At 45.5% G+C, this 27,850-nt stretch overlaps 4 protein-coding genes and 1 long non-coding RNA gene across 5 annotated transcripts; 2 read left to right on the top strand and 3 right to left on the bottom strand.

Annotated features, from left to right (window-relative positions):
* The first annotated feature begins 2,067 nt into the window (after nt 1-2,067).
* On the top strand, nt 2,068-6,191 carry LOC100829946 (surfeit locus protein 1). Its single transcript, XM_010230721.3, has 6 exons — nt 2,068-2,252; nt 2,345-2,448; nt 2,550-2,794; nt 3,901-4,078; nt 4,599-4,891; nt 5,682-6,191. Exons 1-6 carry the CDS (start codon nt 2,120-2,122, stop codon nt 5,749-5,751), a joined length of 1,023 nt encoding a protein of 340 aa, XP_010229023.1. The 5' UTR covers nt 2,068-2,119; the 3' UTR covers nt 5,752-6,191.
* Nucleotides 6,192-7,800: 1,609 nt separating this feature from the next.
* On the top strand, nt 7,801-12,843 carry LOC100830865 (protein NPGR1). The gene is made up of 6 exons (XM_003558523.4): nt 7,801-8,119; nt 8,961-9,278; nt 9,363-9,639; nt 9,938-11,154; nt 11,239-11,386; nt 12,277-12,843. Exons 2-6 carry the CDS (start codon nt 9,078-9,080, stop codon nt 12,609-12,611), a joined length of 2,178 nt encoding a protein of 725 aa, XP_003558571.1. The 5' UTR covers nt 7,801-8,119; nt 8,961-9,077; the 3' UTR covers nt 12,612-12,843.
* A 1,298-nt stretch (nt 12,844-14,141) lies between these two features.
* Nucleotides 14,142-16,623, bottom strand: LOC100830248 (40S ribosomal protein S3a). Its single transcript, XM_010230722.3, has 6 exons — nt 16,462-16,623; nt 16,278-16,383; nt 15,297-15,434; nt 15,028-15,213; nt 14,745-14,945; nt 14,142-14,408 (listed from the first exon to the last, which is right to left on the bottom strand). The coding sequence occupies exons 1-6, from the start codon at nt 16,518-16,520 to the stop codon at nt 14,304-14,306; spliced, it is 795 nt and encodes a 264-aa protein (XP_010229024.1). The 5' UTR covers nt 16,521-16,623; the 3' UTR covers nt 14,142-14,303.
* Nucleotides 16,624-17,565: 942 nt separating this feature from the next.
* On the bottom strand, nt 17,566-18,355 carry LOC112270159. The gene is made up of 2 exons (XR_002962536.1): nt 18,258-18,355; nt 17,566-17,809 (listed from the first exon to the last, which is right to left on the bottom strand). It is a non-coding gene; the product is annotated as an uncharacterized LOC112270159 (long non-coding RNA).
* A 3,272-nt stretch (nt 18,356-21,627) lies between these two features.
* On the bottom strand, nt 21,628-23,308 carry LOC100830555. The gene is made up of 3 exons (XM_003558522.4): nt 22,866-23,308; nt 22,382-22,566; nt 21,628-22,089 (listed from the first exon to the last, which is right to left on the bottom strand). The coding sequence occupies exons 1-3, from the start codon at nt 23,131-23,133 to the stop codon at nt 21,913-21,915; spliced, it is 630 nt and encodes a 209-aa protein (XP_003558570.1). The 5' UTR covers nt 23,134-23,308; the 3' UTR covers nt 21,628-21,912.
* Nucleotides 23,309-27,850: the final 4,542 nt, after the last annotated feature.

A 27,850-nucleotide genomic window follows, 5' to 3' on the forward strand; every position in this document is an offset into this window, starting at 1 on the left:
GGCCTCAAGCCGTTTAAACCGGCTGAGATCAGCCCAGGTCAATTTCCTTCGAAGATTGCGAACCCTCCGGCGGTGCAGTATAAAATAATACCTGGTTTTCACGGATTCGATCTAAACCGGTTTTGGGCACCGCTAGGCTAAGGTATGTTCGGCAGAGTAGCATGTCTTGGTAACTTAAATACTGCATTATAAGTTTATCAAGAATGCCATTCCTCCAAACATCCTCAGAAAGAGGAATCGAAATGTTTATTTTAACTCAGCATCCAGTTTTGCATGAAAGTGGTTTACCTAGATTTCCAACACCTTCTACTCCGTTCTCCTCCAAGGCCTCTTACCTGAAATAAACGTCGTTCATTAAATTATTATGAGAAACAACATTGTTTGAAACTCAAAAGGTCAAATCGGAGATCTTGTTTTAATAAGAATTCAAATATAATATGCTCCTTTAGTCCTTTGTTATTTTTGAAAAAAGCTAGTCCCTTGGTTCCTAATTAATTGCCGCCGGAAATTTTGCAAAAAAAAAAACCTAGCTATTTCCCGAAATCGACCTGCAGTCTTTTGTAAAAAAAACAGGTAGTTTTTCGAAATTAACGTGCAGTCCATGTTCAATTGAAGATGTGTACTGCAGATTGATTTTGTAAATTAATATGGTTTTTTTTTGCAAAATGGCCGGCGCCAATTAATTGGAATGGAGGGAGTACTGGTTTGTTGTTGCTTCGTATTGGGTACTCCGGAGTCCCAACCTTGTGACAAATATATGAAGTTTTTGGAAATGTCACAAAAAAATCAACACGTATGTTTGTAATATATTTATTTATTTATTCTAAAGGAGGAGCACCCGGCCTCCTGAATGATGCGATGCACACAACCATTTTGTTGCAAAGCGAAAATGATATACTCCTTCCGTTCCTTAAATTAGGGCGTATATTATTTTCTTTGACCGAGTCTTTGACCAAGATTTATTCTATTAATATATATTTTTATGAAATAAAATTGATATCATTGGATTCGTATTCAAAAGTACTTGTTTATGATTATGATTTATATCGCATAAGTCACACGTTGATGGAATATTATTTGGTCAAACGCTCGGTCAAAGGAAACAATATATGCCTTAATTTGAGAAATAGAGGAGGTATCTTATGACAAAAATGAAATCTATGCATATATATGCATCATGGCAAAAAATATAGATCAGAAAACAAAAGACAAACTGGTAGTTATAATTGACCGAATTCATACCCGATTTGGATTTGCTACTACTTATAGCTATTATGTCCTTTTGTTTCTCGGTTCGTTTCGTAGATCGGATTTTGATTTGAAGTCTTGTGAGATGGTAGTTACATTTTGTATCTATATATGGTAAAAGAAAATCAAATTTCATGAACTCTAGAGGGTTCTTTGTAAGAGCAACTCTAGCAGATACCGAAAAGTGGGCCGAACCGAAAAATAACCGTCGGTCTTCGGTTTTATCGGCAAAAAAGGTTCAAACCAGATACCGAATAGTTGTGTAAACCGAAAAGAAAAGTTCGGATTTACTGAATAGGAGCCCTCGAATTAGGATATGCTCGGTCCCATCTTCCCCCCGTCTGGGTACCGAAGTGGCCTCGGAAAACGGTTGGCGCAAGCATAATTCCCATGATTCCGTCTTCCCCGACACACTGCTCCTGCGATTTTGCGCCGCCACCACCGCAACCGCGCCGTCGGTCGCTTTTCCGCTTATCCCCCCCCCCCCCCACACACACACCCACCCACCAACACATCTACGTTGTCCGCCCACTGCCCCGTGAACTTCCGCCGCTAGTTCCCCCGAGCTAGGAGCACCAAAACTGCAGCCGTCGCTGTCATCGCCGCAGGCATCCGCCCGCTGTCCAGGAGCTTCGGAAGGATCCAAATCCGACGTCGTCTGGCCAGAGGAGACCAAGTTCACCAGATCTACATGCAAATCCTTCACCCTCCGCCGGTAAAGGTAAAATTCTCATCGAACCCGTGCCTTTGAATTTGGGGATCTCGTGAATTTTAGGGCTTTATTGAATTTGCGAATTGCCCAATTCAGATGCAATAATCAATGCTGTCTTTATCGGCAAAAGGGTGAAACCTCAAAGGCAAACTGGCAAAGATGGCGGCGTCGCTCTCCAGACCCCTCCGCCTCCGGCTGCGGGGCAGCGGACACCGCCTCCTCCCCTCCCGGCCCTCCAGTACCCACGCATCCAAGCCGCCAACTCCGCCCGCCGCCGCACCGCCACCCCCAGGTCTCTGCCCTCGCGAAATCTCCGGCAAAGCATCTGCGGAATCATGACCGCCGCCGCCGCCGCATGCTAATGAGATTTGTTTCCACGCACAGGAACAGGGAAGGAAGCGAGCGCATGGTCAAAGCTCTTCCTCTTCGCCCCCGGCGCCATCACATTCGGCCTCGGCACATGGCAGCTCTTCCGGAGGCAGGAGAAGGTTACATCTCACCTCACTCCTTAAACACCCCCTCCCGCCCCCGTATAGTGCGTGCTTACCCTAGAAGTTCTCAATTTGTGCCGTTTCCTGCGCCATCTCAGATAGAGATGCTGGATTACAGGACGCAAAGGCTGGAGATGGAACCCGTAGCGTGGAACGAGACCGTCTCGTCTGCCGCGTTGCGTGATCCGTCTGTGCTCGAGTTCCGGAAGATCGTGTGTGAGGGTGATTTCGATGTGGAGAAGTCGGTCTTCATCGGTCCTCGCTCAAGGAGCATCTCCGGTGTGACGGAAAATGGGTATTATGTGATCACTCCGTTGATACCTCGGCTGACTGAGCCTGGCAGGTAAATTATTGTTTGAAGCAGCATTATGTTACGGCTTTTGATGTGTTTTATTGGTAAAGCCTATGTTGGGAGAGAGGAAATATATTATAAATGGATAAACCTGACTATGGTGGAACTCAAAGCGACTGTTCCAATGAAAGTGTAGAACTGAATTAAAACATTTCTTCCACCGTAAAAAGGAAAATGAACAGTGTGAACCGTGCAGCAACTAGGTCAGGTGCCTCTTGATAGAGCACAAACATTACAATTTTTTTAAAGGAATAAAAACACAACATTAACTTTAGCTGCCAGTGGTTTTCATAGTCATTTATTCTAGACTGACCTCTGCGTCTGCATGTACCCCTACACAATCTGAGAAGGTACTATCATCATGGAATGATTGAACAAAATAAAATTTTTAGCGATTAGTATGTATATATATTAAGGGAGATTTATACCTTGAGTGGTTTCCTGAAAAGTTTACAACATGAGGAAATGTTGGTTCTGATTTTCTGAGATATTCAAATACAAAGTTTAGATCACCTGGTGATTTTGAAATCAAGAAGAAAGCATTATTTTGTAAATACATATTTTTAGTTTTATTCCTTAGAAGATAGTGAAGAATAAAATATCTGTCTTCTAACTCTTGGTAGCTGTCCTTCGGGACAAGTTTGCTGATCTTAAATAGTGATCCACGAGGAAAGCACTACGGGTTTCCAAAAGAGAAAAAGGAAATAAAAGAAGAGGAAACCAGTATTGTACGGTCGTGTACTCTGACATATGTATGGAGAACCCATTTAAAATAAATAAGCTATATGCAAGTTTCTCAAAGGACCAAAAGTAGTTGAATTATATGTCAAAATGTGAAAGGGGCCCCCACCTGAGCTTTTGTTTGTTCCAAATGCTATCAGCCAACCCATGTTAGTACCACTACCTGAAGACTTGCAAGTGACCAAGCTTCGGCATTTACCAAAGACTGGTTTGCCTTTATCCCATGCACATTCGACTCACAATAAATCAGAATTATCTGATGGTATACTGCATTTCTTTGCATAAAAACAAATCCTAATGTTTTATCACTCCCCATTTTATCTAGACATTTATGTTTCTAAGAAATGTTTTGTCAGTTTGCAGTTACCTATCCTTGTGAATAGAGGCTGGGTTCCTCGTGGCTGGCGTGATACAAACATGCAGAACCACCAGGACCTTGGTGAAACTTCAGAGGTGAAACAAGCCGATAAGAAGACAGATGAAAGAAGTATGTGGTGGAAGTTTTGGTCCAAGGAGCCTGAATCTTCTTCCGAGGTGATGTACTGCCCCCCCTGTTGTAGTTTTAAAACTATGGCCTAAACATGTTCATGGAAGTTTTGGTCTAGGGAGCCTGAATCTTCTTTGGAGGTTTTGTAGTTTAGGAGGTGAATGATAAGGTTATCATGTTTGTGTTTTTACATACTGATATCTTTTGAGTGTGATAATTCGTGAATTCTTTTAATGAGAACATTGTTAAACCCATTGTAGAATAACTCCTATATACAGTTTAGATTAGACCTGCCTTTTAATCATTAATGCAGTTATTGCTGGTTGCTAGAATATACTATGGGAGTAGGTCGGTTGTTCGTTTTATGTCAATTTAGAGTTAATACCATGCTGCCACAATCATCTTCTTTTGAGAAAGCTGCCATAATCATCTAGATTGAAAACCACCATGGTTTTCATTATCTTATTCTACATATTTTGGAATCCCATTATTTATATTGTCATTCTTTTATTCTACGTATTTACTCATTCCGGCAAGCATAAAATTGATGCATGTTACTTTTTACAGGTTCAAAAACCTGTAAAATCTGTAAAGCCTCCTGTAAGAGTTATTGGAGTAATCCGAGGAAGTGAGAAGCCCAGCATATTTGTTCCAGCTAATGAACCCAGTAATGGACAGTGGTTTTACGTGGATGTTCCCATGATTGCACATGAATGTGGCCTTCCTGAAAATACTGTTTATATAGAAGATGTGAATGAAGACGTTTCTGCAACTAATCCTTATCCTCTTCCGAAAGATGTAAATGCTTTGATCCATCACTCAGTGATGCCAGATGACCATCTGAAATACACCGTTACATGGTAAATGCCCCCAATTCCTCAACCCTGTTCCTCAATATATAATGATGTTTCCAAGTGTCATGTAATAGGGGATGTTGTATTAGAACATTAGGTGTTGCTTATATCTTTGGACTTTTATCACTAGAAGTATTAGGCTTCCTGATAGAAACTATTGCTTCCACGTAGAAAGCATCGCTTTGATGTGCATTGCAGCTATAAATCCAGTTGATGTTTGACAGTTCGTAAACAAACCATGATAGTCGACACCTTCTGTCCAAGCACATTTGTGCTGAACATACAAACTTTTTTTTCCATTGACTTGCATTGCTTATCATTGCAAACCTAGTACCTGAATGATGAATTGGTTATCTTGCTATATTCGAGCTAAAAGCTTTGCTTGGATGTATCTACCTTGTATCAGGCATCTGGCATTAGCCTTTCGACCATACAGGATTGCATGTGGTCCTGCAGTCATTGCAGCACACTGGTGTGCTGACTTGCAGAATTATGAGTTGTCCTTTCATCATTATCTAATGTTCTGACTGAAGCAATAGGATACGTCTACCATTTAGAATTACTGCAGAAAAGAAAATTGCAGCTATCAGACAACTTATATGTAGGTCACTTGTGGGACACTTAAAAATGGTGATATTGATCAACTCCGTTAAGTTGCCCAATCTAGGGTGCACAGATAATTTTGCCCATTGCCAATTGTACTGAACGGAGGGAATATTTTTTATGGTATTAATGCTTAATTCGTTAGTTTGTTATTGCCTTTTTGTGATCACTTCTTATCTTTTGATATTATTAGGTACACTCTTTCTGCTGCTGTGACTTACATGGCATCAAAGCGGATAAAGGTAAAGAAGGTGAGGTTATAGCAGAACTGGAGTCTACTGAAGTTCTTTCCTGTATCGTGTACTCATTTAAGAAGCTCAAGTTCCCGCTGCTTCAGAAGGAGCGTGCAAGTATTGCAACTGTAATCTCTGGCAACAATTAAACCATTATTTTTCACATTTGATATCGACATCACTCAGTTGAGCTCAGAGAATACAGAGCTACAGAAGTTTTGTTAGCCTACCATACACTGGAAGGACGATTGTTATTTATCCTAGGTCTTTGTACCCCTTTTTTGGCAGCCGTCCACAGAGATTGATGTAATGGGTTGGCCCATTAACTTTAAAGGACAAGTCATTTTCGATCAGCACTCAGCTGAGCAGCAAACTTCCCCTCAAAAGAAAAAAGCTGAGCGGCAAACAGTGTTTGTCTCCTGGGGGATCCACTGATGGTTCCCGCATTGGAATTTCTGCAGTATTTTGCCGAGTTTATGTTCAAACAAATCGACAGTAAACACATCACAGCTGTCGAGAAACTGTGGTCCTCTGACCAATGTATGCATTCTTCAGCTCCAGTATTGCATCCATTTTCACCGTGATGCTGTTGTCTGCCTGTCCTCTGCTTTGCAACTGTCCGTTTTTCCTCTACTCTTGCCATGTCCACAGGCAGGTCTGAATCGGCCTTCTGGTACCCTACTACTAGTACCAGTGGCGTACTGTGTTCTCTGGCAAAAAAAAAAGGTCAACAATGCATGTGATGGTAGGGCGTACCTGTTTGTTTTTGGAAAACTTGTAGGGTGTACCTTGAGGCGTTGATGGCTGTCTGCTGTCCTTGCGCAGTACACCGTGCTTCTTAAATAGCCATCTTTATTTTACGTTCTTCTTAAATAGCATCTTCGTTTTATGATAGTACACCAGACAGCAATCAAACCACCAATGCCTTGGCATTGACACTCTGGGTTAGCCTTCTCCATTGAATAATATCGGCAAGCCGTCCGCAGTGATCAACCAAAATGACTAGGAACGGACACTCCTAACAAACAAGAAAGATGCTTCCTCACCGGCCACAGCCACCCAGGAGGAGGAGAGGAGGATGACACATGTCTTGGCTCCCATAGGATTCTTCTTTCCTTCCTTCGTTCCTTTGTACTACCAGCAGCATATATGTTTGCAAGCAATGCGGCATGTGTCCCATGTCTCCGTGACCAGTAACTCTCATCTGGGACTGGGGAGGAACAAGAGGTCACATGACTTGCGGTGTGGCCATTACCACAAGACTGAACAACATGCCAAGAGTTTCAAACGAGGAACATGCCAAGATTGCAACTGCAGTCTGCAGCGTGAGAGTGGAGTGGAGGTCAGTAAAAACGCCAGCAGCCAAAGCACAGCATCATCTCACGCTGGAACAGCGCTAGTACTGCTATAGATTGATTCTGGTGAGTGAGTGGCTGCACTGCAGGAGTGAAAGCAGGAGTGGAAGGGGTCGGAAATGTCAAAAGACTAGCCGCCGTAGACGGTACTAGTCCTTGAAGCTGGAGCTGAATCATGGCAGATCACCACTGGACTGCACTGCCATGCACAGCTTCTCCCGTTTCCTTTAGTCAAGAAAGCACGCCACCTGCCCTGCTCTGCTCTCCCTTTGTTTGAGTCCGTCCTCTCCTTTCCCATGGCAGCGCAGAAAGGAGGCGATTAAATACGTTTGTCCTTTGGATCCGGTTCATAAATCAGTACTAGCTGCGAATCTTATTTGTATCTAGCCTGGACATACCTCCAAATTCAGAAACAACGTTTGCAAAATTTTCGGTCGGGAAAAGATTATCGCGCAGCTGCACAATCCATTTGGATCCAAGGAATGATTCACACAGCTTTCTCCAAGATCTCTCACTCTCTCGGCAAAATTTGGATGAAAATCAAGGATGACAGACAATAGTGCGGCTGTAACTTGTACTACCTCGAGCGGTCAGTCTGGACTTTGGGTGACAAACATGCCACGCTAGGCTAGGTGGGCTGACGCGTAGAGAGTTAAAAGTACGGGGGTAAAAATGGTAAAAGAATTTGGAAGCAGGAAAAAGGAAGACGCCTCTCTTGGCTTCGTATGAACACAACGGAAGAGCTCTCCCCTGGATACAGGCATACAGCACAGCGCATAGAGAGAGAGAGAGGGGGAGAGAGAGAGAGAGATTCTCCTCTCCTTAGTTCCACCAGGCCATCATCCTGCAGTCTCCTTGCTCCGCCGCCCATCCCATACGTCGTCTTCTTCTCATGACCTCTCTCGTGCTGCAATCCGCCGCCGCCGACGCCTCACACCTCTCGCGGCCATCGCCGCGCCTGTAGCCTGTTTCTATGTCACCGCGTCGTCGCCTCCCTGCGCTATCCAACCCTGACCCTGCAATTTTGGGCATTGGTTTTCGAGGTACGAGGTTTTAGTCATCCGGTTGTTAATTACTTCCCGAACTACTTAACCTCCACTAATTTTTCGGTGCCCGGTAATCACCCGGCGCACCATCTAAGATCCGTCGTAGTTAGTCGTGTATCAGCAGTGAGGTTTGGCGAAATCAATCTTACCTCCGTCTCTTGTGAATGTGGGAGGCGTGCTAGAATTCTGCTTTCGTTGGCTTTTTTTTTTCTGAAACAGGAACAGTAGATTTTGGGTACATCGAAAATATGCGATACTTCTACGAGGGAACCAGCTCTTGGTGCAATACGTAATCGGCGGGGGTGCATTGCTCAGTTGCTGCTAGTGGAATTTCGGTGTACGGTGTACCTATGTTATTGTTGGAGGAGCTTACATTTGCCACTGTTTTACTGAATCTCGCTAGGTTTTTAGTTGGCCTAGTGAATATTTGCCCTGTTGAGCACCTGTTTCTGTTTGGTATTTCCGGTTCCGTAAAATTGTTCTCAGGCTGTAACTCTTAACGAGCATCATCGCTAGCTCTAAGAAGTTGCTAGGACTAAGTGTAGTTTCTTATTTTATCTGATTCGTCATGTTTACCTGAGAAGAAAACATGCTGATAGCTTGATTGTTGGAGCCAGGGAACGGAATTGCTAAGCATCGCTTCACATAGATTTCAACACTTGGTCGCTTCACATAGATTTCAACATTTGGTCGTTGTATGTTGTTTGCATGGACCTTGTCTTTATGTTGCACTGTCATTTGTGGCTAACTTGTTATATGTTGTGCTCATGTGATTATCTGCGCAATTAGTGTAACCTTATTACAATGTGCACTGAGCACCATTCATTTTTCATGTCAGGTTCTCTGATCTGCTAGATGAAGGATTAATACCATTGGCCCCAAGGAAATCCTAAGAGAGAGGACAGCTCGCATTTTTTTTTACATAATTAAGGTGAAATTATAGGCACAGTAGCAAATGGCAGCGATCATGTTATGCACCTGCAGCGGGGACCAATCCAAGTTTGAAGAGATGCCCCGATCGCCAGAATCTCTTGCAACACGGGATTTCTCAGCAAATGGTTCTTCGAGAACAGGAAATCGAGAAGCAACGCCTGATGATAGCCAAGTAAATGAAGTGGAGTCAGACCTAAGAGAGACGCTCTCACTAAATTATGAGGTTTGGCTGAATCCTTCTCTCTCCAATGAAGATAGATTATTTTGCTGATTTGCTCAATATTAACTTTATATGGTTATATAATAGGAGGCCCGGGCATTGCTGGGTAGACTGGAATATCAGAGAGGAAATTTTGAAGGAGCCTTGCAAGTTCTTCAGGGAATTGATATAGGAAGCCTGAAACCAAGAATGACCAGCGCTATTACTGAAAGTGTCAAGCCTAAAGTTTCTCCTCGTTCTTCAAGAAGGAAAACCTCGCAAGTGAACGGAATGTTAATGCATATGTCCATGCATTCTGTAAGTTTGCTTCTGGAGGCCATATTGCTTAAAGCAAAATCCTTGGAAAGTCTTGGTAGAGTGACAGGTACTAAGTGGATTATTATTTTCCAATTGATTTCTTGCTGTACTTTAGCACCATCATCTGAAATTAGCATAATAGTATCTCTAGAATTTTGGCAAAAAGGAATAAACATCTTATTTATTTGGTTTTTGTTTCCTGTTGTTTTGTAAGATAAAATATAAACAGAAACCTATGTATTGGATATAGCCACACTGTTATGCTACTTCTGTTTACATCATGCAAGTTATATGCATATGCCTGAAAAAGCTCTGCCACATCCAATCTGAATTCACTTTGACTTAATGTTGTCTTGACATGGCAGATGCTGCAGAACAATGCAGAATCATCATAGACATTGTAGAATCTGCATGGCCTTGTGGTGTTCCAGAAGGTGCTTCCGAAGAGTGTAAGTTGATTGACATGTTCCACTCAGCTCTGGAATATCTTCCTAACCTATGGATGAGAAGCGGTTGTTTTGAGGAGGCCATAATTGCATATCGGAGAGCTCTTGCAAGGCCTTGGAATTTGGATTCTCAAAGGTCTGCCAACTTACAAAAAGACTTAGCAGTGACTCTGTTGTACTGTGGTATTGAAGTGAAGTTTCCTCAAGAGTTCAATCAACAACAAAACCTGGTAACCCCTGAGAACAACATCGAGGAAGCAATTTTGCTTTTGTTCGTACTTATAACAAAGTTAGCATCCCAAGAAATGAAGTGGGACCCTGACCTCGTAAACCATTTGTTGTATGCACTGTCATTATCTGGGCATTGTGAAATCTTGGCCAGGCATCTAGAAATGTTGTTGCCTGGAACCTATAGCCGATCAGAAAGATGGTATATTCTCGCGCTTTGCTACAGTGCAGCTGGAATGGATGATAGTGCCTTAAACATTATAAGGAATGGTTTCCGTGTGTTACAAAGGAAGGGAAAGCCTCATATTCCATCTCTTCTTTTAGGAGCCAAACTATGTTGTAAGAACCCAAAGCATGCTTCTGAAGGAATAAAATTTGCAAATGAGGCCATGAAGTCTTTCAGAAGTCATGATATACATCTCATCGGTATTGTAAACCATTTTCTTGGTGTTTGTTATGGACCTTTTGCTAGGTCCTCCACTTCTCACTCAGAAAAAATGAGATTGCAAGATGATGCACTGAGGTTCTTACAGGATGCTGCTGCAATGGCGAAGTATAATCCTGACATACTGTATAGCCTTGCTTGGGAAAATGCAATGCAGCGCAAACTAAATGCGGCTGTTGAAAGTGCAACCAAATGTCTTGAAATGGTGACAGGAAGTTCAGTTATTACCTGGAAGTTGTTGATTCTAGTGTTATCGGCGCAGCAGAATTTACAAGAAGCCGAAGCAGTAGCAAATATTGCACTAGATGAGGCTGAGAAAGAGGACCAAATGGATATTTTGAGGCTAAAAGCTCAAATTCAGGCCTCCCGTGGACAATTCAAGTCTGCAGTGGAATCTTTGAGGATTTTGCTTGCAATCATTGAAGCAAAGAAGGAAGTCTGGAAATTGACCCCTTATGAGAAGGTACATCTGCTTTCATTTCTTTGTTGGAATTCAAATGATTATATCATGTGTGTTCTTTCTTTAGTATCCACTTGCCCTTCACAGGTTAAATCAATACATAAGTTAGAGATGGAAGCATGGTTAGATTTGGCTTCAATATACACAAAGCTTGAAGCTTGGCATGACTCAAACCTATGTCTTCACAAAGCAAAATCAATCAATTTCTTTTCAACCAAGTGCTGGCATGTCAAAGGTAAATATTATCATTTACTTCACTCTGATACCATTTGTGGCTAATTCTGCTTCACATGAGGCGTGGTATTTATCTTCTGGCGCTTATCCTTGTTATAGTAAGTTACAGTACACACTTAACATATAAACTTTTGCCTGGATTTATTAGAAAGTGCAGAAGTTCCTGCATCCACTCAGGGTCAACCAACTTTCACCAAATTGTCTAACAGAACAGCATTTTAATCTCTAAACATTACCACCCTTTAAAAGAACATCTGGACAGCATTAAAAAAAAACTTCACGCGAGTACACACAATACACAAGCTATGATCCAACAAGCTATGACACAAACTTCGTCAGCCCTCCGCTTTACATGTTACAAGCCAGACACTTGATATGGACAAACTATTGATCTATTTGTGTGCGAGTTAAGGAACCTCCAATTGTGATCACCTTTGACTTTTGACTCGATCATAGTTGAGGTTGACATTACCTATGTGTTTTTAAGTTATATTATTTTCAAATCTGCATTAGAAAGTTTTCAACAACAACAAAAATTGTGGACCTTATGAAGATATGACCTGTCCCTGAAACCTTGACAATAATTGCTTAGTACTAAATTCAGTTAAAAGTTATTCACATATTTATGGATAACTTTCTTTTAAGTTTTAACGTACATATTTTCAGATAACTGATAGCTTAGTGCATGTGTGGGCAAATAAAAATTGTGATGGTGATTCCAGCTACATACCTGACTATTTTCAGCTAAGGAGCTTCAGTTAGATTTTGCTAATTGTTACAGTACTGTTGTTCATTTGATCACCTGTTGTTTTCTACAATTACTACAGTTAGTATTGTGCATTCATTGCCTTAATATTTTTGGAAGTGCTAACATCATGGGTACTTTTCCAGGCCTTATATTGGAGGCTCAATCCATGCACCAAGATGCCCTTGCGGCATTCTCATTCTCCCTCTCCATCGATCCAGACTATGTCCCTAGCATGGTTTGTATGGCAGGGATTCTAAGAAATCTTGGAGGGAAATCGTTGTCCATTGCAAGAACTATCCTGCGCAGTGCCATCCGGTTAGAGCCGACAAACCATCAAGCCTGGCTGGGGCTTGGACTTGTCTTGAAATCTGAAGGATCACTGGTCGAGGCTGTGGACTGCTTCCAGGCATCATATGAGCTCCTAGAATTGTCGCCAATTCAGGACTTCTCGGAGCAACTCCCCATCTTGCTGCATTAGGAGCCCATTGCATTGCCAAATTGCACAGGTCTTACTGTAGAAATTCTGTCTTCTCATTGTGTCCGTCTCTACAAGCGGTAAATTATGTGAATGTAGGTATATATATTTCCTTAGCTGGAAATCCTTACCCAATTTTGTTCTATGAGAGAAACACAAATGGTAAATTATGTCCATTTTTGTTCATGTTGCAACAGTGGGCGTTATTTGCTGGACATCCTTACCAATTTTAGTCTATAGAATAAGCATAAAATCAGTTATGATAAGTGAAACGGACATGCTATAAATTTGCAACACGACCGTAGGCTGTTGTAGGGTGAGTTCACATTGCTAAAAAAAAAGTGTTTCCGGAGGATCATTTACGGAGTAACATAACTCGTGAAACAAAACTGGCCGATTGTTGATGACAGTAGCCAACGATGGCTATGTCTATCCGCGTTCATGGTTGCACCAAATGCTTGATCGTGGTTAGGAATGGGAGCTGGGTCGAGTTTGAGCGAGGGCTCAGCTCCTATTGAAACGTACGAGCTAAATTTGACACTAGCCAGAGGTCACGCCGCAAAGTTGGCTTGTACTCCTCTTGTAACAATCCTAGTAGTGCGGTTCTTAAATAATGAAGCTGTTGGTGCCATATGAGACACAAAACCACTTAACACAACCTAAATATCTTAACCTCCGAGCCTGAGGATCACCGCTGGCTATGTATATACTCAGCTTCAGAGGGTTGCCGCATGACGGATCACCGAGAAATAACGATTCTCCATTTCAACGCAGGAGTTTGGTACTCGTACAAAATCGCCCCTTCGGAAACGAAACGCCGAAATTGAAGTTACGAAAACAGAGGTTCCACTCCTTTGTAATACGAAGTTCAAAGAAAAACCTAAGCAGTACCGGAAATATATGAAACTCACACTACTCTATTTGAGTTTCTAGAGTACCGGTGACTTATGAGATTTTGTCTTTTGCATGGGGAGAATCGATCGCATATCATGCGGCCGCCATGGCGCAACTGTTCCTAACCCAAAGCCGATCCAGCCTCCTGTAACTTATCGTGAACTCGATCACACAAAAAGCCATGGAATTTTTTCAAGGCACCAGCACACGAAGCAGTTCAATTTGAGATGATAAATACGGAGTAGGTCGATTTCAAACGGCTCACAAGCCTCGAGCTTTTTTTCAGCCTTAGTTGTGGTAATTTAGGGTAAGAGTAACATGCTACAAGGCCACATAAATATCCTTTAACTTTGAGCTCCCATTTCTTGAGCCGGTTCAAGTTGATAGCAACCCAGTGCAAGTTGATATGGACCTCAACTTAGCATCGTCAGGCACAGCACAACGACAGAACAAAAAATCACTCTCTTTATCATTCTGAGTATGCTTTGCTCTCTCTTCTAACATGCGAAGTGGCTGCCATCTCTCGCAAACCTTGCTTTGCTTGCACAGGAATTAGCCGACTCGTACAAGAGGAAACAGTTTCCAACGAATGTGAAGTTGATAACAATCTCAAGGAACCTCACAGAAAGACAGGACAAATACTAGAAACAAACGCAAAATTTGGTACTCATGCATTAGGTAACTAAATATTTAGTTTAAACAGCCATAACTAGATCCAGAAGAACACAAAACAGGCCATGAATGTAGACAAAAAAGTACTCGCGATCCCAGAAACTGACTAGGATGTTCACACGCAATTCTCTACTCGGCAGCTGCAGCAACCTCCTCCGCTCCAGGGACAGCTTCATCTCCATCAGCAGGTCTGTCCACCTTCATCCCAACATCCTCTTTATAATCCCCGTGAACCTGAATCAGGAAAAGTGAGAATTAACAACCCAGGTGGCATGGCATGAAGGAACTAGCATACATGTGTTTCCAATAGTAAAACCGATGGTTCAGGTGTCCAAACTCGTAAGTCTATCTGATTTCTAAAATTTAACAATTTTTGCTTTTTCAATTTTGTCTTGAAGCTTTGAGACAGTCTAATCCCTCCATTCAGATTTGTCAAATCAAGTGAACTAATTTCACATGGAAAACAAAAATAACCTCCAGAACATAATGAATCATCAAAACACATGTTTACCAGAACGGGGTGCTACCAATTAAGAAACCCAAGGTGTTGAATTATGCTTAGATTATTACCTCCATGAGTTTCCCAAGGTCAAATTTCGGTGCCTTCAATATCTTAACCTTGCGTACATACACGTTCTGCAGAGGGAAAATGCTGGATGTCGCCTTCTCAATTTCCTTCCCAATCACCTCCGGAATAAATTTTTGAACAAGTTCCTTAAGGTCACAGCTTGTAGCCTGGTTGGCCATAATCTCAACCATCTTCCGGCGGATCTGCATGCAATTGAAAATATTGTAAACAAGCAGGCTCCATGCTTGTGCAAGTGTCTGATCTTGCAAACAGAAGGAGGCTTACCTGTCGAATCTGAGAGCTCTGCGCATAGCAGGTACGCTTCACTTGGTTGGGCCGCCTCTTCGTAAAACCAATGCAGAACATTCTCAGCATATAGTTGTCGGTAGTCTTAACATCAACATGAGCTTCGATGAGGGTCTGCCATTTCCTCACAAGCGATCTGAGCTTATCAGTGGTGAAATCCATGCCCTAATAAAAGAAAAGGTGGTTAGCAACATAATATAAACTATAATATAGCACAAGGAAGGCTGCACTGACAAAGGGAAACTTACCCAGAAGTTTGTGAGGACATTCCTCCCTTGCACATCCTCCGCACGGAGTCTGATCTTCCTGAAAGCTTGATCCTCATCAGCCTGAAGATCGGCTAGGGACACCTCAAAAACCCTGTGCTTCAGACCCTCAGAAGCAATCTTGAACAAGAAAAACAAGCAGTAAAGTCAAGCAGCAATTCACAACAATTGACACATTAAATCTGTTGAAACAGCACCAAATAAAAACAAAAGGTAAAGACAAACAGCTCAGAGCACAAATTAATATACAATGGCGCTTACGTGTTTAAAAATGAGAAAATATAAATACTAATAAAGGAAACAACACATGGTCACAAAAGGAAAAAAAATTCTACTGAATGGATATCCACGTTGCATCGAATGTTCAATACACTCATCCCTGAAAGAAAGTAATTATATGTAAAAAAATGTAACCAAAAATAATGCAATGTCTGTCCTTTGAAAGCACAATGTGTAGTTCTTTGTGCTATGGAGGATCGAGTACCCTTGTACTATAAATATAGTTCTTTGTAATACTGTACAGCGTAATCTTAGTACCAGTTGTAAGATAATAACATGTTTAATAACAAAATGGTTTTCTGTAAATTGCACATAAACACATTATCGCTTCTGCATACAATACATCGTAGTACGCCTATATTATCAAAACCTCTACTTGTAAAATCGGCTAAATTTATGAAATAACATGTTTTCATTACATGAACAAATTTGAAACAAATCTTAGTGCGTTTTATTTCTCTAATTGTACAATAAGACGATTTCGATCAGAATTCAAGCCGGCGCGCTATGGCTACTGCCTACTGGCTGTACATAATGTGGGAGGGCGGGCAGGGTGTCCTCGGCAGTAAACTTCGTAGCAACACAACGACCACACAAGATCGACTAACAGGAGCAGCTAGGCATTTGCACAGAACGTGATGAATAAAAGACGCGAACTCAAAGTGAAGGACGCGGATCGAGTACCTTTGTGCCCTGTGTCCTTGAGACGAGTGTTTTCCCTACGTTGCGCGTGCTGAACAGCAACGGAGCCTTGATGTCGTACCACTCCTTCTTCGTGAACGGGTCGACGCTGCGAAGGAACGAGAAGAAGAAGATGAACATCCGGATCAAAGAGGTAGGGAGACCGAGCGTGTAGGAGGGCACTCACATCTTCTTCTTGCTCCCCTTCCTCCCCTTGGAGATCCTCTTGTTCTTCCCCACGGCCATGGCTGCTGCTGGAGGTGGAGCGGCGGCGCGGCGGAGCCTGGTGTCTTCGGGCGTCGGTCGGGGCTGCGGCTGCCTGAGAAAAAACCCTAACGAGACGTCGAGATTATATACCGGGTTCCCAGGGTTCCATTGGCATCCTGCGGTCCGGAGGTGATGTCTGCTGGATGGAAGGACGTGATGCTCGTAAGGCTCGCGTGGGCTACTCGCTGGAGTCTGGACAGTTTTTTTTTTTTTTAATCGGGCTAGCCAGTCTGGAGTCTGGACTGCTTTGAAGATTGGAGGTCCATTCGGCCCACTATTGTATGAACCGGCTCGACCCTTAGTCTAAACCAAGTTTCAAAAGAAAAAAAAGGCCAAAGCTAATCACGACCCCTTTTTTTTCCATCGGCATCCTGTTTAGGTCGTGATTGACCGCACGATGCCAATGTGTCGCCATCCGTGTGGTTCAATGTGTTTTCTCCGCCACGGCCCACGGGGGATGGCGACATCTTCTCCTCCACGGCCCACGGGGGAGTGCCAAGTTATTAGAAAAAAAACAGTGCCAGGTTTGTTAACAATGCCTATAGAATGTAGGAATATCTCTGTGTGCATAAATGAAAAACAAGAACGAAGAAAGATTAGTACCGGAGAAAGGGTTCTGAAGCTTAAAAGGACAATGTGCTTGCATACTTATTTCTTGATTCCTGCTTTACACTGTCAAACCTTTGAGATTCGTGGGAGACAAGTATTGGTCGCTGTGCATAGCGTAAAATTCGTGGCGTACTTATGTTGGATGGTCAAATTAGTTGTACGTACCACGTCGTGTGTTCATGAACACCTTATGTTTTTTTTTTCATGTCTGTGTGATCAGGTTTTCGATGGAGATGTTTATGCGCATGGTTCCTGTAATCGATGCAGCAATTCAAACCAGACAGAGTGTGTGCAATCAGTTACACTGCCAGACCTCGGCGGCGGGAGCAGGGAGGCTCTCAACTCTCAAGTATGCACAATATCAGCAGTGTTTTCTAGCTAACTTTCGATAGATCAGCTCTGCGTCGCTTGAGAATGCTTTCGAAAATACTTATTTTATTTCTATCTACGGATACAACAGTCAGCTGAAAGTACTTTATTACCTGTAACCACAAAAATCTTACTACTAAAACCCGCACATATCCCCCTAATTAACTACCTAGATGTCACAGTTTATTCACAGCAACCTGAGGCTGCCGTCCTCTCTTGCTGCATTTGGTGATTGCGCTCCTTGCTAGAAGCATGCGTCCATGAGGCAGCAGCAACAGCAGGCCGCCAGACTGCAGACAAATGTGAACGGGCAACACAAATCAGAATATCAGTATAACAAAAAAAAAAAACTTCAGAGCTTCCTACCCAGCAACTCATGATTTGGGAGATTATGCTAGTCCTTCCTACTCAGCAACAATTTATAATTGGGAGATTATAGTAGTCATTAGTGTAGGCGATCAGGGAACAATGTTAGCCATACAAAATGAAGACTGTATACTGGACAGTCGTCCGGGTCTTCCGTTTTGATCGCCCGTATACATACGGTCTGTGAATATGACAGCCCTGTACGTGTCATCGTCTCGATTCAGTAGCACAACAAAACCTTTGTTTCAGTATCTTTTTCTGTCATCTGAACTCTGAATTCTTTTTTGTTTTTTGAAGAAGGAAGCAAACGAAAAAAGAAAAAAAGATCTGAACACTGATCCCAGTTTGAAGGAGACAGAGAGAGAGAAGTACCATGCTTGGGCGAAGGAGGGGCCCTCGTGCCGGTGCGGCGGCGGCGGCGGAGGCTGCGCGTACGGCGGCGGGTACGTCTGCGGCGGCGGCACGTAGCCGTAGGGCGGCGGCGGCTGGCCGTAGGGGTGCACTGGGTACGCCATCGGCGGGTACGGCTGGCCCTGCGGCGGCGGAGGCCCGTACTGCTGCTGCCCCTGCTGCTGCGGCGACGGAGGCCCGTACTGCGGCTGGCCCGGCGGCGGCGGGTACGGCTGGTTCTGCTGCTGCGGCGACGGCGGGTACGTCTGCGGCGGCGGCGGGTACGGCTGGCAGCCGTGGGGCTCCTCCACGCCGCTCTTCCCGTACGCGTCCACCGGGTACCCTGCAAGTCGATCCGCGATCGATGTCTCAGTATCACCAGCAGAAAAAATCTCAAGTTCTTAATGTCAAATGCTTCAGAAAAACATCAACACATGGACACAAAACCAATTCATGCAAGTGTCGGCGCCACAGTTCTTTAAGAAGAAGAAGAAGAAGAAGAACAGGAAGAAAAAAGAAATCAAGATGTCAACGAGATCTCGTCCGCGTGATAAACAATTGGAGGCATGGACATTGAAGTGCGTAGTTTAAACGAGCAGATGGATCGACCGATGTGCGTCGGGAAGAATTGACCGTGATGATTGGCACATCTCACCTTGCGGCGGGGGGGCACCGACATGGGAGTGAGGATTGTAGTAGCTCATCGATCGGGATCTGGCCTGCTCCCTTCCGCGGCGACGAAGAAAAGTGGCCTGCTTGATCCGGAGGAACTGGAAGGGGGAAGAGATGCTGCTGCTGGTTGGCTGACGGGAGACGACGAGACGAGGCTAATTTGGAAGGGGGAGGGGAGCTAGGCGAGTGACCGATGCTGCTATTCTCGGCGGCATCCATGCATGCATGGGACACACGTAGGGCTGTTGCTTTAGCAGATTTGCTACATCAACAGGCTTTTTTTGTTCGCTACTTCGTCTCTCTCTCTCTGACGAGGTCGTCGTTCTCCTATCCGGCCTACCGTCAGGGCGGCAATGCCGGGTAACTGATTTTGAGATTGCTAACCGTGCATTTCCCTCGGTACTACCAGCAATGCTGGCTTAAGTAAGCATTTTGGTATGGGCGTGGCTCGGCCAAGAGAGACGATTATCCCCAACGTGGACTCGTGGATGACGCACGGCCTTTAGGTCTAGAGAAAGAAAGGTAAATTTTGCAAAATCAATTTTTTTTTACGATTGTCGCTAATCATCTCACAGAACCATCACTTTTCAGACAGACGTTCTCAAATAACCCAAATCTGCTAGATTAAGGTGATTGACAAAGTTTCTGATAGATGGGCCCGGCAATGTCATATGACAGGTGCTTGGGCTGGCAGTCTATTTGCCATGTCATCTTCGGACCCGGTCTAGAGACATACGGGGCATCACAAAGGGCCTGCACGTCATGCTAGGTCAAGACGGTAGAATCTGGCATGGTAATGACGTGGCAAATAAAATGGGCCACATGACATTTGACTTGTGGATCCAGTCTGTCAAAAACGTTATCACCGACCCTAATCTAGCAAATCTGGGTTATTTGAGAACGCCGATCGAAAGAGGGTTGGTTCTGTGAGAAGATCAACGACAACCGAATTTATGCGAAACACTAACCACAAAAGGTGCAATTCTGTGAAATTTACTCAAAAACTAACTGAAATGTACACACAAAAAGCAATCAGCTTGACTCGGCCAATTTCACAACCTCTTGATCAAACATCTGACATACTTTTTCTCCTTCCTCGTAACAGCGATACATAAGAGGCCATCGGTAAGTTCATTTATTTGGGGCAGATCTGTGTGTGATTTCCGGACGATGAAGGGAGGGATTAGCGGTCCGGCTACCTGAAGTCGGGTTTAGAAATTTGTGTTTTGCTAAACAAAATTTCATGGTTAACTTTTCAGTTGCCTGATTTTTAAGAAAATAACTTAAATCTCAGTTGACGTATTAGAACCGTTGGATTGTTTTTTGGATGTCATCGTACTCTCTTTTTTCATCGTTCGTTCCAAATCGTAAAGCACAGACCATATTCAATGACTCATCTCTAACTAAGAATCAAACAGCTTACATATGCAAAATCCTAACTTACTTTATGATTTGTTATTTTTTTAGAAAGTCGGAAAAATGATTATCCGCACATATAATTGAATTTTGGAAAAGTAGACGGACCAAGAGAATTAGTACGAGACAGCTTTGCAAGATAGAGGACAATCGGCGGCAGCCCCCGGGGGCGAGATATGTGGGTTGCATTGCGGCGTCATGGTGAGGCACCGATCCGAAATGACAAAAGATATCATTTTATTTTTCCCGTGACTTAATTTGCGGCAGCCCCCTGAGACGAGATATGCAGTAGCAGGCCTATCGCTCTATCCGGCCAAAGACGTGACCGGGGGGCGGCCGGCGCGGATGTGCGTGTGCCCGAAAGATCACGTGTGATAAGAAAATAAAATAAAAAACGCTTACGCCAGGTATCAGAGACTGCTAGCGTGGCACTGGCTAGTGAATGGCACACCAATGGCGCCTATGGAAGAACAAATCGATTCCAAGCCGACCTAGCCAGCTATGTTACCAGCAGTAGTCCCGGTCTGGACTCCACGGGAATCTTTTTGGCAATGCTCGCTCGTGCTCGTGCAATTTTTGCCTCCGGGAGCTATCTATCCATCGAGCAAACTGCTGATGCCGCAGGCACTTTTCCTGTCGACTTTTCTTGTCACCGAAGCTAGGCTATATAGCTTGAGCCTGAGCTGTGTTCGCGTGCTGCAGTCGGACAGACACCCAGCTGCAGCCTGCATAGCGATCACGTCGCCGGTCTACGCACCCTCTCAAGTTGTACTATCATGTCAGGTCCCAAGCCATCTCCCACACGCACCCCTCTGTTCCATCGCCCGAAACACTGACGAATCCCTGCTTTGCGCGCAATGCCTTTCTTTGGTGCTCAGCGCAGAGACCAGGCAGATCATGACGGATTCCCCCTTTGGAAATCTCCGCGGCAGCGCTGTAACGCTGTCCTGGAGCCAGCTGAGCTTGGGTCGTCTCGTCGAGACCCATGCTTGTTCTGCCGTGCATTTGTGCCGTCTGTTCGTCGAGACCAGAGGAACCCTGCTGGCCACACGTGCGGCGTTACAGATGCGCCGACACGGGCGGTGGTCTGCCTAGAGAGATCAATTGAGCCTCCCGATACGTCTTAATTTCTGAGGCGCGCCTACCGGGAAGCTAGATCCGATGATGGAGTTTGGTTTTCGATGACTAGTCAAAGCTTCGGGGGTTCTTGTTAAACTCACATTCACGATCAGTTGGTATGTGGGGCTTTGGGAGGAGGCGCTCAGAATAGAGACAGAGTGCGATACGGTAATCTGTCACGTTACACCCATCGATCCATGTTTCCACGGTACAAACTACCGGCAGTGCTGCACCGTAGGCGTTCGGAGAATCATTCCATACAAAGCACTAACTTGATTATTTTACACACCCTGCCGCTAACACACGCCCAAGCTGCCAGCGTTTACTATCGCTAATTTACTGGGACTACTAAACATATACAACCACGGAGTGCTCCGCCCGCCTGGCCGCTAGCCAACGTGGGCGCCGCCGCCGCTGCCGTCCCAGGCCGTCAGTCCCGCCCTTCCTCGATGCTCTGCAGCGCGGGCCTCCACTGCCGGCCCATCCGCCTGCCGAGCGCCACGCCGGGCGGCAGCAGCGAGTCCAGGTCGCAGCCGTCGTCCGCTTCGACGGGCTTCGGTGCAGCCGCGGCCTCCTCCTCCTCCTCCTCGTCCGTCCGCCGCATGACCTGGATTGATTGACAGGAAAAAGAAAAGGCACGCGAACGGATTAGATTCATTAACTGGTTATTGGCATGGCCGTTTCCGGAGATTAATGCCCCAGTTTGGACAAGGATGATTGATGAACTAGTAGGATTAGATTCATTAACATTAGTTGTTGCGAGCTTGCGATCAGCCGGGTGATCCGATGGCGACCGAGCGGATCACGGAAGGAAAGATTTGGCAGAGCCGGTGGTTGGAATGACACCGTGTGCGGCGTGCATGTGCGCCAGTAAATGTAGTAGTAGTAGCAGTACGAACCTTTGCAAGCGACCGGTCGGATTCCTCGGGCACGACGCCGGCGGCGCCTCCGCCGCTGCTGCTACGCCGGCGCCGAGGCTTGGTTGGCTTCTTCGCCGCCGCCGCCGCTGGCTCCTCCTCCTTGGCCTTCACCATGACGCGGCTCAGCTTCACGTGCCGCTTCGTCGCGAACTCGCGCAGCACCTCTGCGCACGGAATTAACCAAAAATGGAGAAAATCTCGTTAATTTGACGGGAAATTAGGGATCCACGGCGACAGCTACAACAACGCCGGCTTATACTCCAGAAAAATCATTACCGACAAACCAAAAAAGGGGGGCGATGGAGTCAAAAAATGGCATTTAATTAAGCGGACGGCGATTTCCGCGCATGGATTAATGAATCCACGCGCGCTTCGTCCTCTCCACGCACCGCCGGGCCGAATACGGCCAGCCAACAAGTAATTACCGCCGCAAGCATCTTGAGGTAGGACGCACGCGACGTACCTTCGAAGCTGACGAGGCGGTAGACGCGGCCGAGCAGGAGCGTGTCGTCGGGCCGGAGCAGCTTGAGGTGCTTCACGGCCGGGGCGGCACCGCCTGCCACGGACGCGCCGGTGGTGGCTGGAGCGGTGATGACGGCGGCGACGTAGTGGCCCGGATTGGCCGACATGACCTCGCCGGCGGGGAGCGCCCAGTACGCGAGCTCCGTGCGGCCGCCGCCGGGGTGCTGGATCACCACAGTCGCCGCCTCCGCCGCCTGGCAGTTACCCATGTGCGCCGGTAGATCGGTGCCTTTGCCGCCGCGTGTGTGTTTCCGGGCGTCCTCTCTGGTTCTGTTCTTGGGGCGAGACCTGGGATCGAGAGGTAGGCGAGTGACCGCCGCAGGTAGGCAGTGGTGACCGTTTTATAAGGTGGGTTGGTTTGGTTTGCCTGGAGGGTGCTCGGGAGAAGAGAATGGAGCCCGATGGTGATGGCCGCTGTAGCGCGGTACTTCACCTTCTTCGTCTCGGCAGTTTACATGGACAGATAAGTACGGCTGTGTACATAAATGAAGGCCTTTCCTGCTCGCCCGTCTTGTGTTGACCATTTGACCCCAAATTCGACAAGGGTATGTCGAAGTTCGAATTGAGCTATAATCTACGTGCACACGTTAAAGCAATATTAATGTTCGACGTCCACAATATTTAGTAGGTACTACTACTATAAAGATTACATGTCATGACGAATTAAGAAATCTAATTTAAAGTTGTGCATGCCAATAGATTAAGGGCACTATATGCATGACGAATTAATAAAACTAATTAAGTAAGGGTACTATATAGATTATATGTCATAACGAATGAATAAAACTAATTTAAAGTTGTAGATGAAAAAAAAAACAATTCTTATAAAAAAATTGTTTAACTTCAGATAGCATATAAAATTATCTTAAAACGGTGGAATTGTATGTAACAAGAAATGTTTGCTTGCTTTGTCATTTGCCTAGATATCTTGCAAAGATTTTGCCACTAGTTCATCGTGAACTCTGATTTTTATTCTGCAGAAAATTAAGTACTCCTCTTTGTATAAATTGTACTCGCTCCGTCCCATATTAAGTGGCTTGCTATTACATGTATCTAGACGTTTTTTAGATATAGATACATACATATTCGGTTCAGAAATGTAACATTTCTCAACTAATTTCGCCACTACTTAATTCTTTTATACGGCTCCTCTTTGTAATGTTCAGTTTTGACAGGCTCAGAAATAATATTTTCCAAGACAAGCGTGATATGTCAAGAGCGAACCACAAGCAGGGGCACGTCATCGTGCCGGGTACGCGACATCAGCGAGAACAATGTATATTCAAGGCTTGATTACAAAAACAAACGACTGCTCAGCGTTAAAAAAAAGTTTCCTCCCAATTCTCTAAAAAAAGTTTCCTGCAACCAGCATGACAGTTGTGTGGATATTAAAATTAAAACGAGGAATATTAACCTAAGGAGTATGATCCGGTCAAATCAGGGTGATACGACATGTGAAGTGAATAGAAGGTGTTTTCCCAGGCGGCACTTCTGTGCTACTCCTATGCTACCACAACAGTCTTCGATTTTCCTATTCGCCACCGCTTCTTGCCTTCTTTTATGTACCCCAAATTGCGTTTATATGTCGAAATGTGTCTCCTGCCTCTCTGACGGCTGATATTACTTGATGATATATCCCGCATTGCGTGACGCGTTGACGCCCTCGACAGTCCAACCCATCTGGAAACAGCGATCAACCACGTCAGTCCGACGCGTGGACGCCCTCGACAATTAATCGCCGGCGTCCGGCGAGATGTGGCCTCATCGATCTGATTGTGGCCTGTCTGAAAAATGCAGCAACTTCTCGGTCCAACACTTTTGTTTCTTAGCCCTGTCAAGTGGTGAGCAGCTGGTTTGGCAGAACTTGGGCGCTCTATATGCTACTATTTCAGGACATCTGAGGTTTCCGTTAACTTAACTAGGGAAATGTCCTTCCCATGCATCACGCATCGGCCACGGCCCACTAGCTTGTAGGAGTATTACCAGCGAAGAAACATGTTTCTGGCTACTAGCCAAACCGGCGCACGCAGGCGGGCGGGCGGGGGGACGCACCGAACACTGCTCTAACCGGAGCCTGCAGCAAGCAACCACCTGGACGGCTGCACGATCCGATCTCCTCGACCCATCGCCAATTCGCCGGTGGTTACCTCATTGCTTTCATCCCAAGGAGGCAGCAGTTGGGTTTCCGTGTTAAAAGTGGTGTCCACTCGCCCAGTAATCGTCAGCGAGGCCTGCATCCATCCCCTCTAAACGTCGGACAAAATTAACCCGAACAAGTATGCACAAGAGAGGAGAGGAGCTGCTGCGTGCAGAGGTCAGGGAATCCGTAGGCTGAGATGGGCGTGTCACCCACCGGCGCCCAGGTTGCGCTTGTCCCGTTGCGCACGATCCGGCCGGCGAGGCGGCGACTGCACGGACTGGATTGCCACTCAAGCAACGGTGCCCATCCATCCCGGTTGCGTCTCTCCCCAAGCCAAAGGCCCCGTTTCGTGGTCGATCCAGCAAGGGACAAAGGGGAAATGTTCGCGCCCGCACTTTCTTCTCCCTGAAGAGTTCCCTCGCGTGATATACGCGACCGATGTGCATGCACGCCGCGAAGGGAACAACACACGACGGCGGCTGGTAGTAGTAGACGGAGAAAAAAGTTGGCAAATTGCGAGCCCAAGCAAAGGAATGGTCCCGGTCTCTCCAACAGCAAGATCCTTGTGCGTTTATGGCAGAGGCGCCCGCGTGTTTTCTTCTCGTTTATTGGTTTGATTTGATTCGATTCGATTCTCCCGGTGTTTGTTGTTGGTGTGGATTAATGCTCGGGTTCTCGCATGTCAGCAATGTGGATTAATGCTCAAGTTAAAACCCACTTTTTCTGTTGGGGGTCTCTGCACGACTGCACGTGGCACGCAGTAGTACATGTGTAGCTTGCTATGATTGCCTCGTCATTTGCTTCAATTAGGGATCGATTCATTCACTGCTGGTATGAAAAGCCTTGATCAACCGAAAGCTTTGGAGGTTGAATTTTTTTTCGGGAGCATCTTCTGGAGAAACACCAGGTGTTACGTGACTGTGCGCGATGGCATTAATGCTAAAACGACGACAAATATTTCGGTTTAACATCAAAAAAATTTGAAGCAATTTCTCTGGCTGCGTCTTTTGCATCTTGATGTTTCTTCAAATTTCTGGTGAAGAAACAGTAAAAGACAAAACTTGCATGAGCTGAACTAACCTTGTAGGTTTTACTGAGCCACATGAGCCGCCCACCCCAGTGGGTGAGAATGTAAGATTGTTGAATGCGCGGTGGCCGGGGACACACCCCTCGCAACACAGGTTGTCTAACCTTTGAATCATCGTTGAACCGACGAAGAAGAAGACCAAAATCACGAAATTACGAGCCGTGAGATCCACAAACTCCATGGAGTCGACTATGACAGTCACGTCAGAACAGGGATGGAATAGAGAGATCAAAAATCTGAATGTCGTCGCCTCCACCGTCAGGACGGCATTGTCAAAAATACACAAACCTTATAAAAAAGGTACTAAAACGATGGCCAGATGTTGATCCGTAGTTTCTCTCACCTCCTGATGACCAGAGGGCTACCGGAGACGAGAGGAACCGACCAAGACGACAGCTGCGGCTTTTCTCCGACGGCGTCTAGGGTTCCACGATCGAGATCGATGGGAGAAACACCAGGTGTTACCTGACTGTGCGCAATGGCGTTAATGTGCTTTGATTTGATAGGGATGGATAGCTCCACGGGCTCCAATTGGTGTCGTATGCGGGCCAGAAAGGCTTCTACAGTACTCCGCTCTGAAATTCTGCTTAATTGGGTCGGCCCGGTGGAGTGGGGAATACAGAAATTAATACGACCTTCAGTTACCGGCCAATATGGGCCGGTGCAGGGCATTTTACAACGGCACCAAGCACGTGAAAGAAAATTAGCACCCGTTTCTTCATTGTTTTTTTTAGGACGTTTCTTCATTGTTTTTGCGGGAGCAATTAGCACACGTTCCTGAGTTCCTGTCGTGGACCTGCCGCTACTGCACTGCGGAAGCCAGGCCAGCAGCTGCAGGAGGCTCTGGTTCTGCAGCAGCAACAGTGTGAATCACTGAAATCACTGCACTGCACGTAACCATCACGGAGGACGTCCAAATTCTTAAGACGCGTTCCCATTTCCCATCGCATTACAGTTACCCAGTGCAGGAGACCAGATTGACTCGATCCCCGAACCCAGTATTGACATTTTTGGCGACGCCGCAGCGGAAATTAAAGCAGCGTTTACGCCTCTACCGTGGGTCGAACCAGCTTGCAATTCTTTTCCAAAAAAAAAACCAGCTTGCAATCGCCGGCCGCGCATCCCGCGCCACACGCGCCGGCTAGGCGTGCGCGCACCGATTGACCTCTTCCGTATACTGCAGTGTTCCTCGCCGAGTCCATCCACGACTCCACGCCGCCACAGCCTATTTTAAATTTTTAATCCGCAAACGGAAGTACAAGCTCGGTAGGCGACCGTGATTGATTCACGCCCGCCCAATTAACAAGGGTGCGGCGCAAAGACGGGATCGTCACGGTTCACTGTTGAGTACTGACAATGGCTTCTGACTGTATGGGGGAAGGTCGAACGGAATCTCGACAGTAGTTTGTGAAGAGCATGTCAAGTGGGCAACTAAAGTGTTGGCAAAGTGATGCACAAATGTTTTGAGTGTCGCCTCAGAAAAACATATTTAGTGCCATGACCCTCTTTTGTTGGTACGATGAGACGGGACAAAACTTAGACATCCGTAGAGGCACACACTGTGAATGTGCAGAAGTGAACAACGTCACACTTGCTAACACAATACCTTGTGAAGTCATCACGGCCCAACACAAGCTACCTGTCACTAAACCAGTGTTTAACTTTCTTAACAGACACAAAGACTAGAATGAGTCGTATA

This window comes from Brachypodium distachyon, chromosome 1 (genome assembly GCF_000005505.3).
Source record: "Brachypodium distachyon strain Bd21 chromosome 1, Brachypodium_distachyon_v3.0, whole genome shotgun sequence".
NCBI classification, from domain to species: domain Eukaryota; kingdom Viridiplantae; phylum Streptophyta; class Magnoliopsida; order Poales; family Poaceae; genus Brachypodium; species Brachypodium distachyon.

Bases quoted from the DNA above. Each gene is read 5' to 3' on its own strand.
- LOC100829946 (XM_010230721.3), top strand. From the start codon at position 2,120: ATGGCGGCGTCGCTCTCCAGACCCCTCCGCCTCCGGCTGCGGGGCAGC. The intron at 2,449-2,549 runs GTTACATCTCAC...GCGCCATCTCAG, and splicing joins TCTTCCGGAGGCAGGAGAAG to ATAGAGATGCTGGATTACAG. The intron at 4,079-4,598 runs GTGATGTACTGC...TACTTTTTACAG, and splicing joins AGCCTGAATCTTCTTCCGAG to GTTCAAAAACCTGTAAAATC.
- LOC100830865 (XM_003558523.4), top strand. From the start codon at position 9,078: ATGGCAGCGATCATGTTATGCACCTGCAGCGGGGACCAATCCAAGTTT. The intron at 11,155-11,238 runs GTACATCTGCTT...TGCCCTTCACAG, and splicing joins AATTGACCCCTTATGAGAAG to GTTAAATCAATACATAAGTT. The intron at 11,387-12,276 runs GTAAATATTATC...GTACTTTTCCAG, and splicing joins CAAGTGCTGGCATGTCAAAG to GCCTTATATTGGAGGCTCAA.
- LOC100830248 (XM_010230722.3), bottom strand. From the start codon at position 16,520: ATGGCCGTGGGGAAGAACAAGAGGATCTCCAAGGGGAGGAAGGGGAGC. The intron at 15,435-16,277 runs GTACTCGATCCG...TTCTTGTTCAAG, and splicing joins CAAGGACACAGGGCACAAAG to ATTGCTTCTGAGGGTCTGAA. The intron at 15,214-15,296 runs GTAAGTTTCCCT...TTCTTTTATTAG, and splicing joins ATGTCCTCACAAACTTCTGG to GGCATGGATTTCACCACTGA.
- LOC100830555 (XM_003558522.4), bottom strand. From the start codon at position 23,133: ATGGGTAACTGCCAGGCGGCGGAGGCGGCGACTGTGGTGATCCAGCAC. The intron at 22,567-22,865 runs GTACGTCGCGTG...TTCCGTGCGCAG, and splicing joins CCGCCTCGTCAGCTTCGAAG to AGGTGCTGCGCGAGTTCGCG. The intron at 22,090-22,381 runs GTTCGTACTGCT...CAATCAATCCAG, and splicing joins CCGACCGGTCGCTTGCAAAG to GTCATGCGGCGGACGGACGA.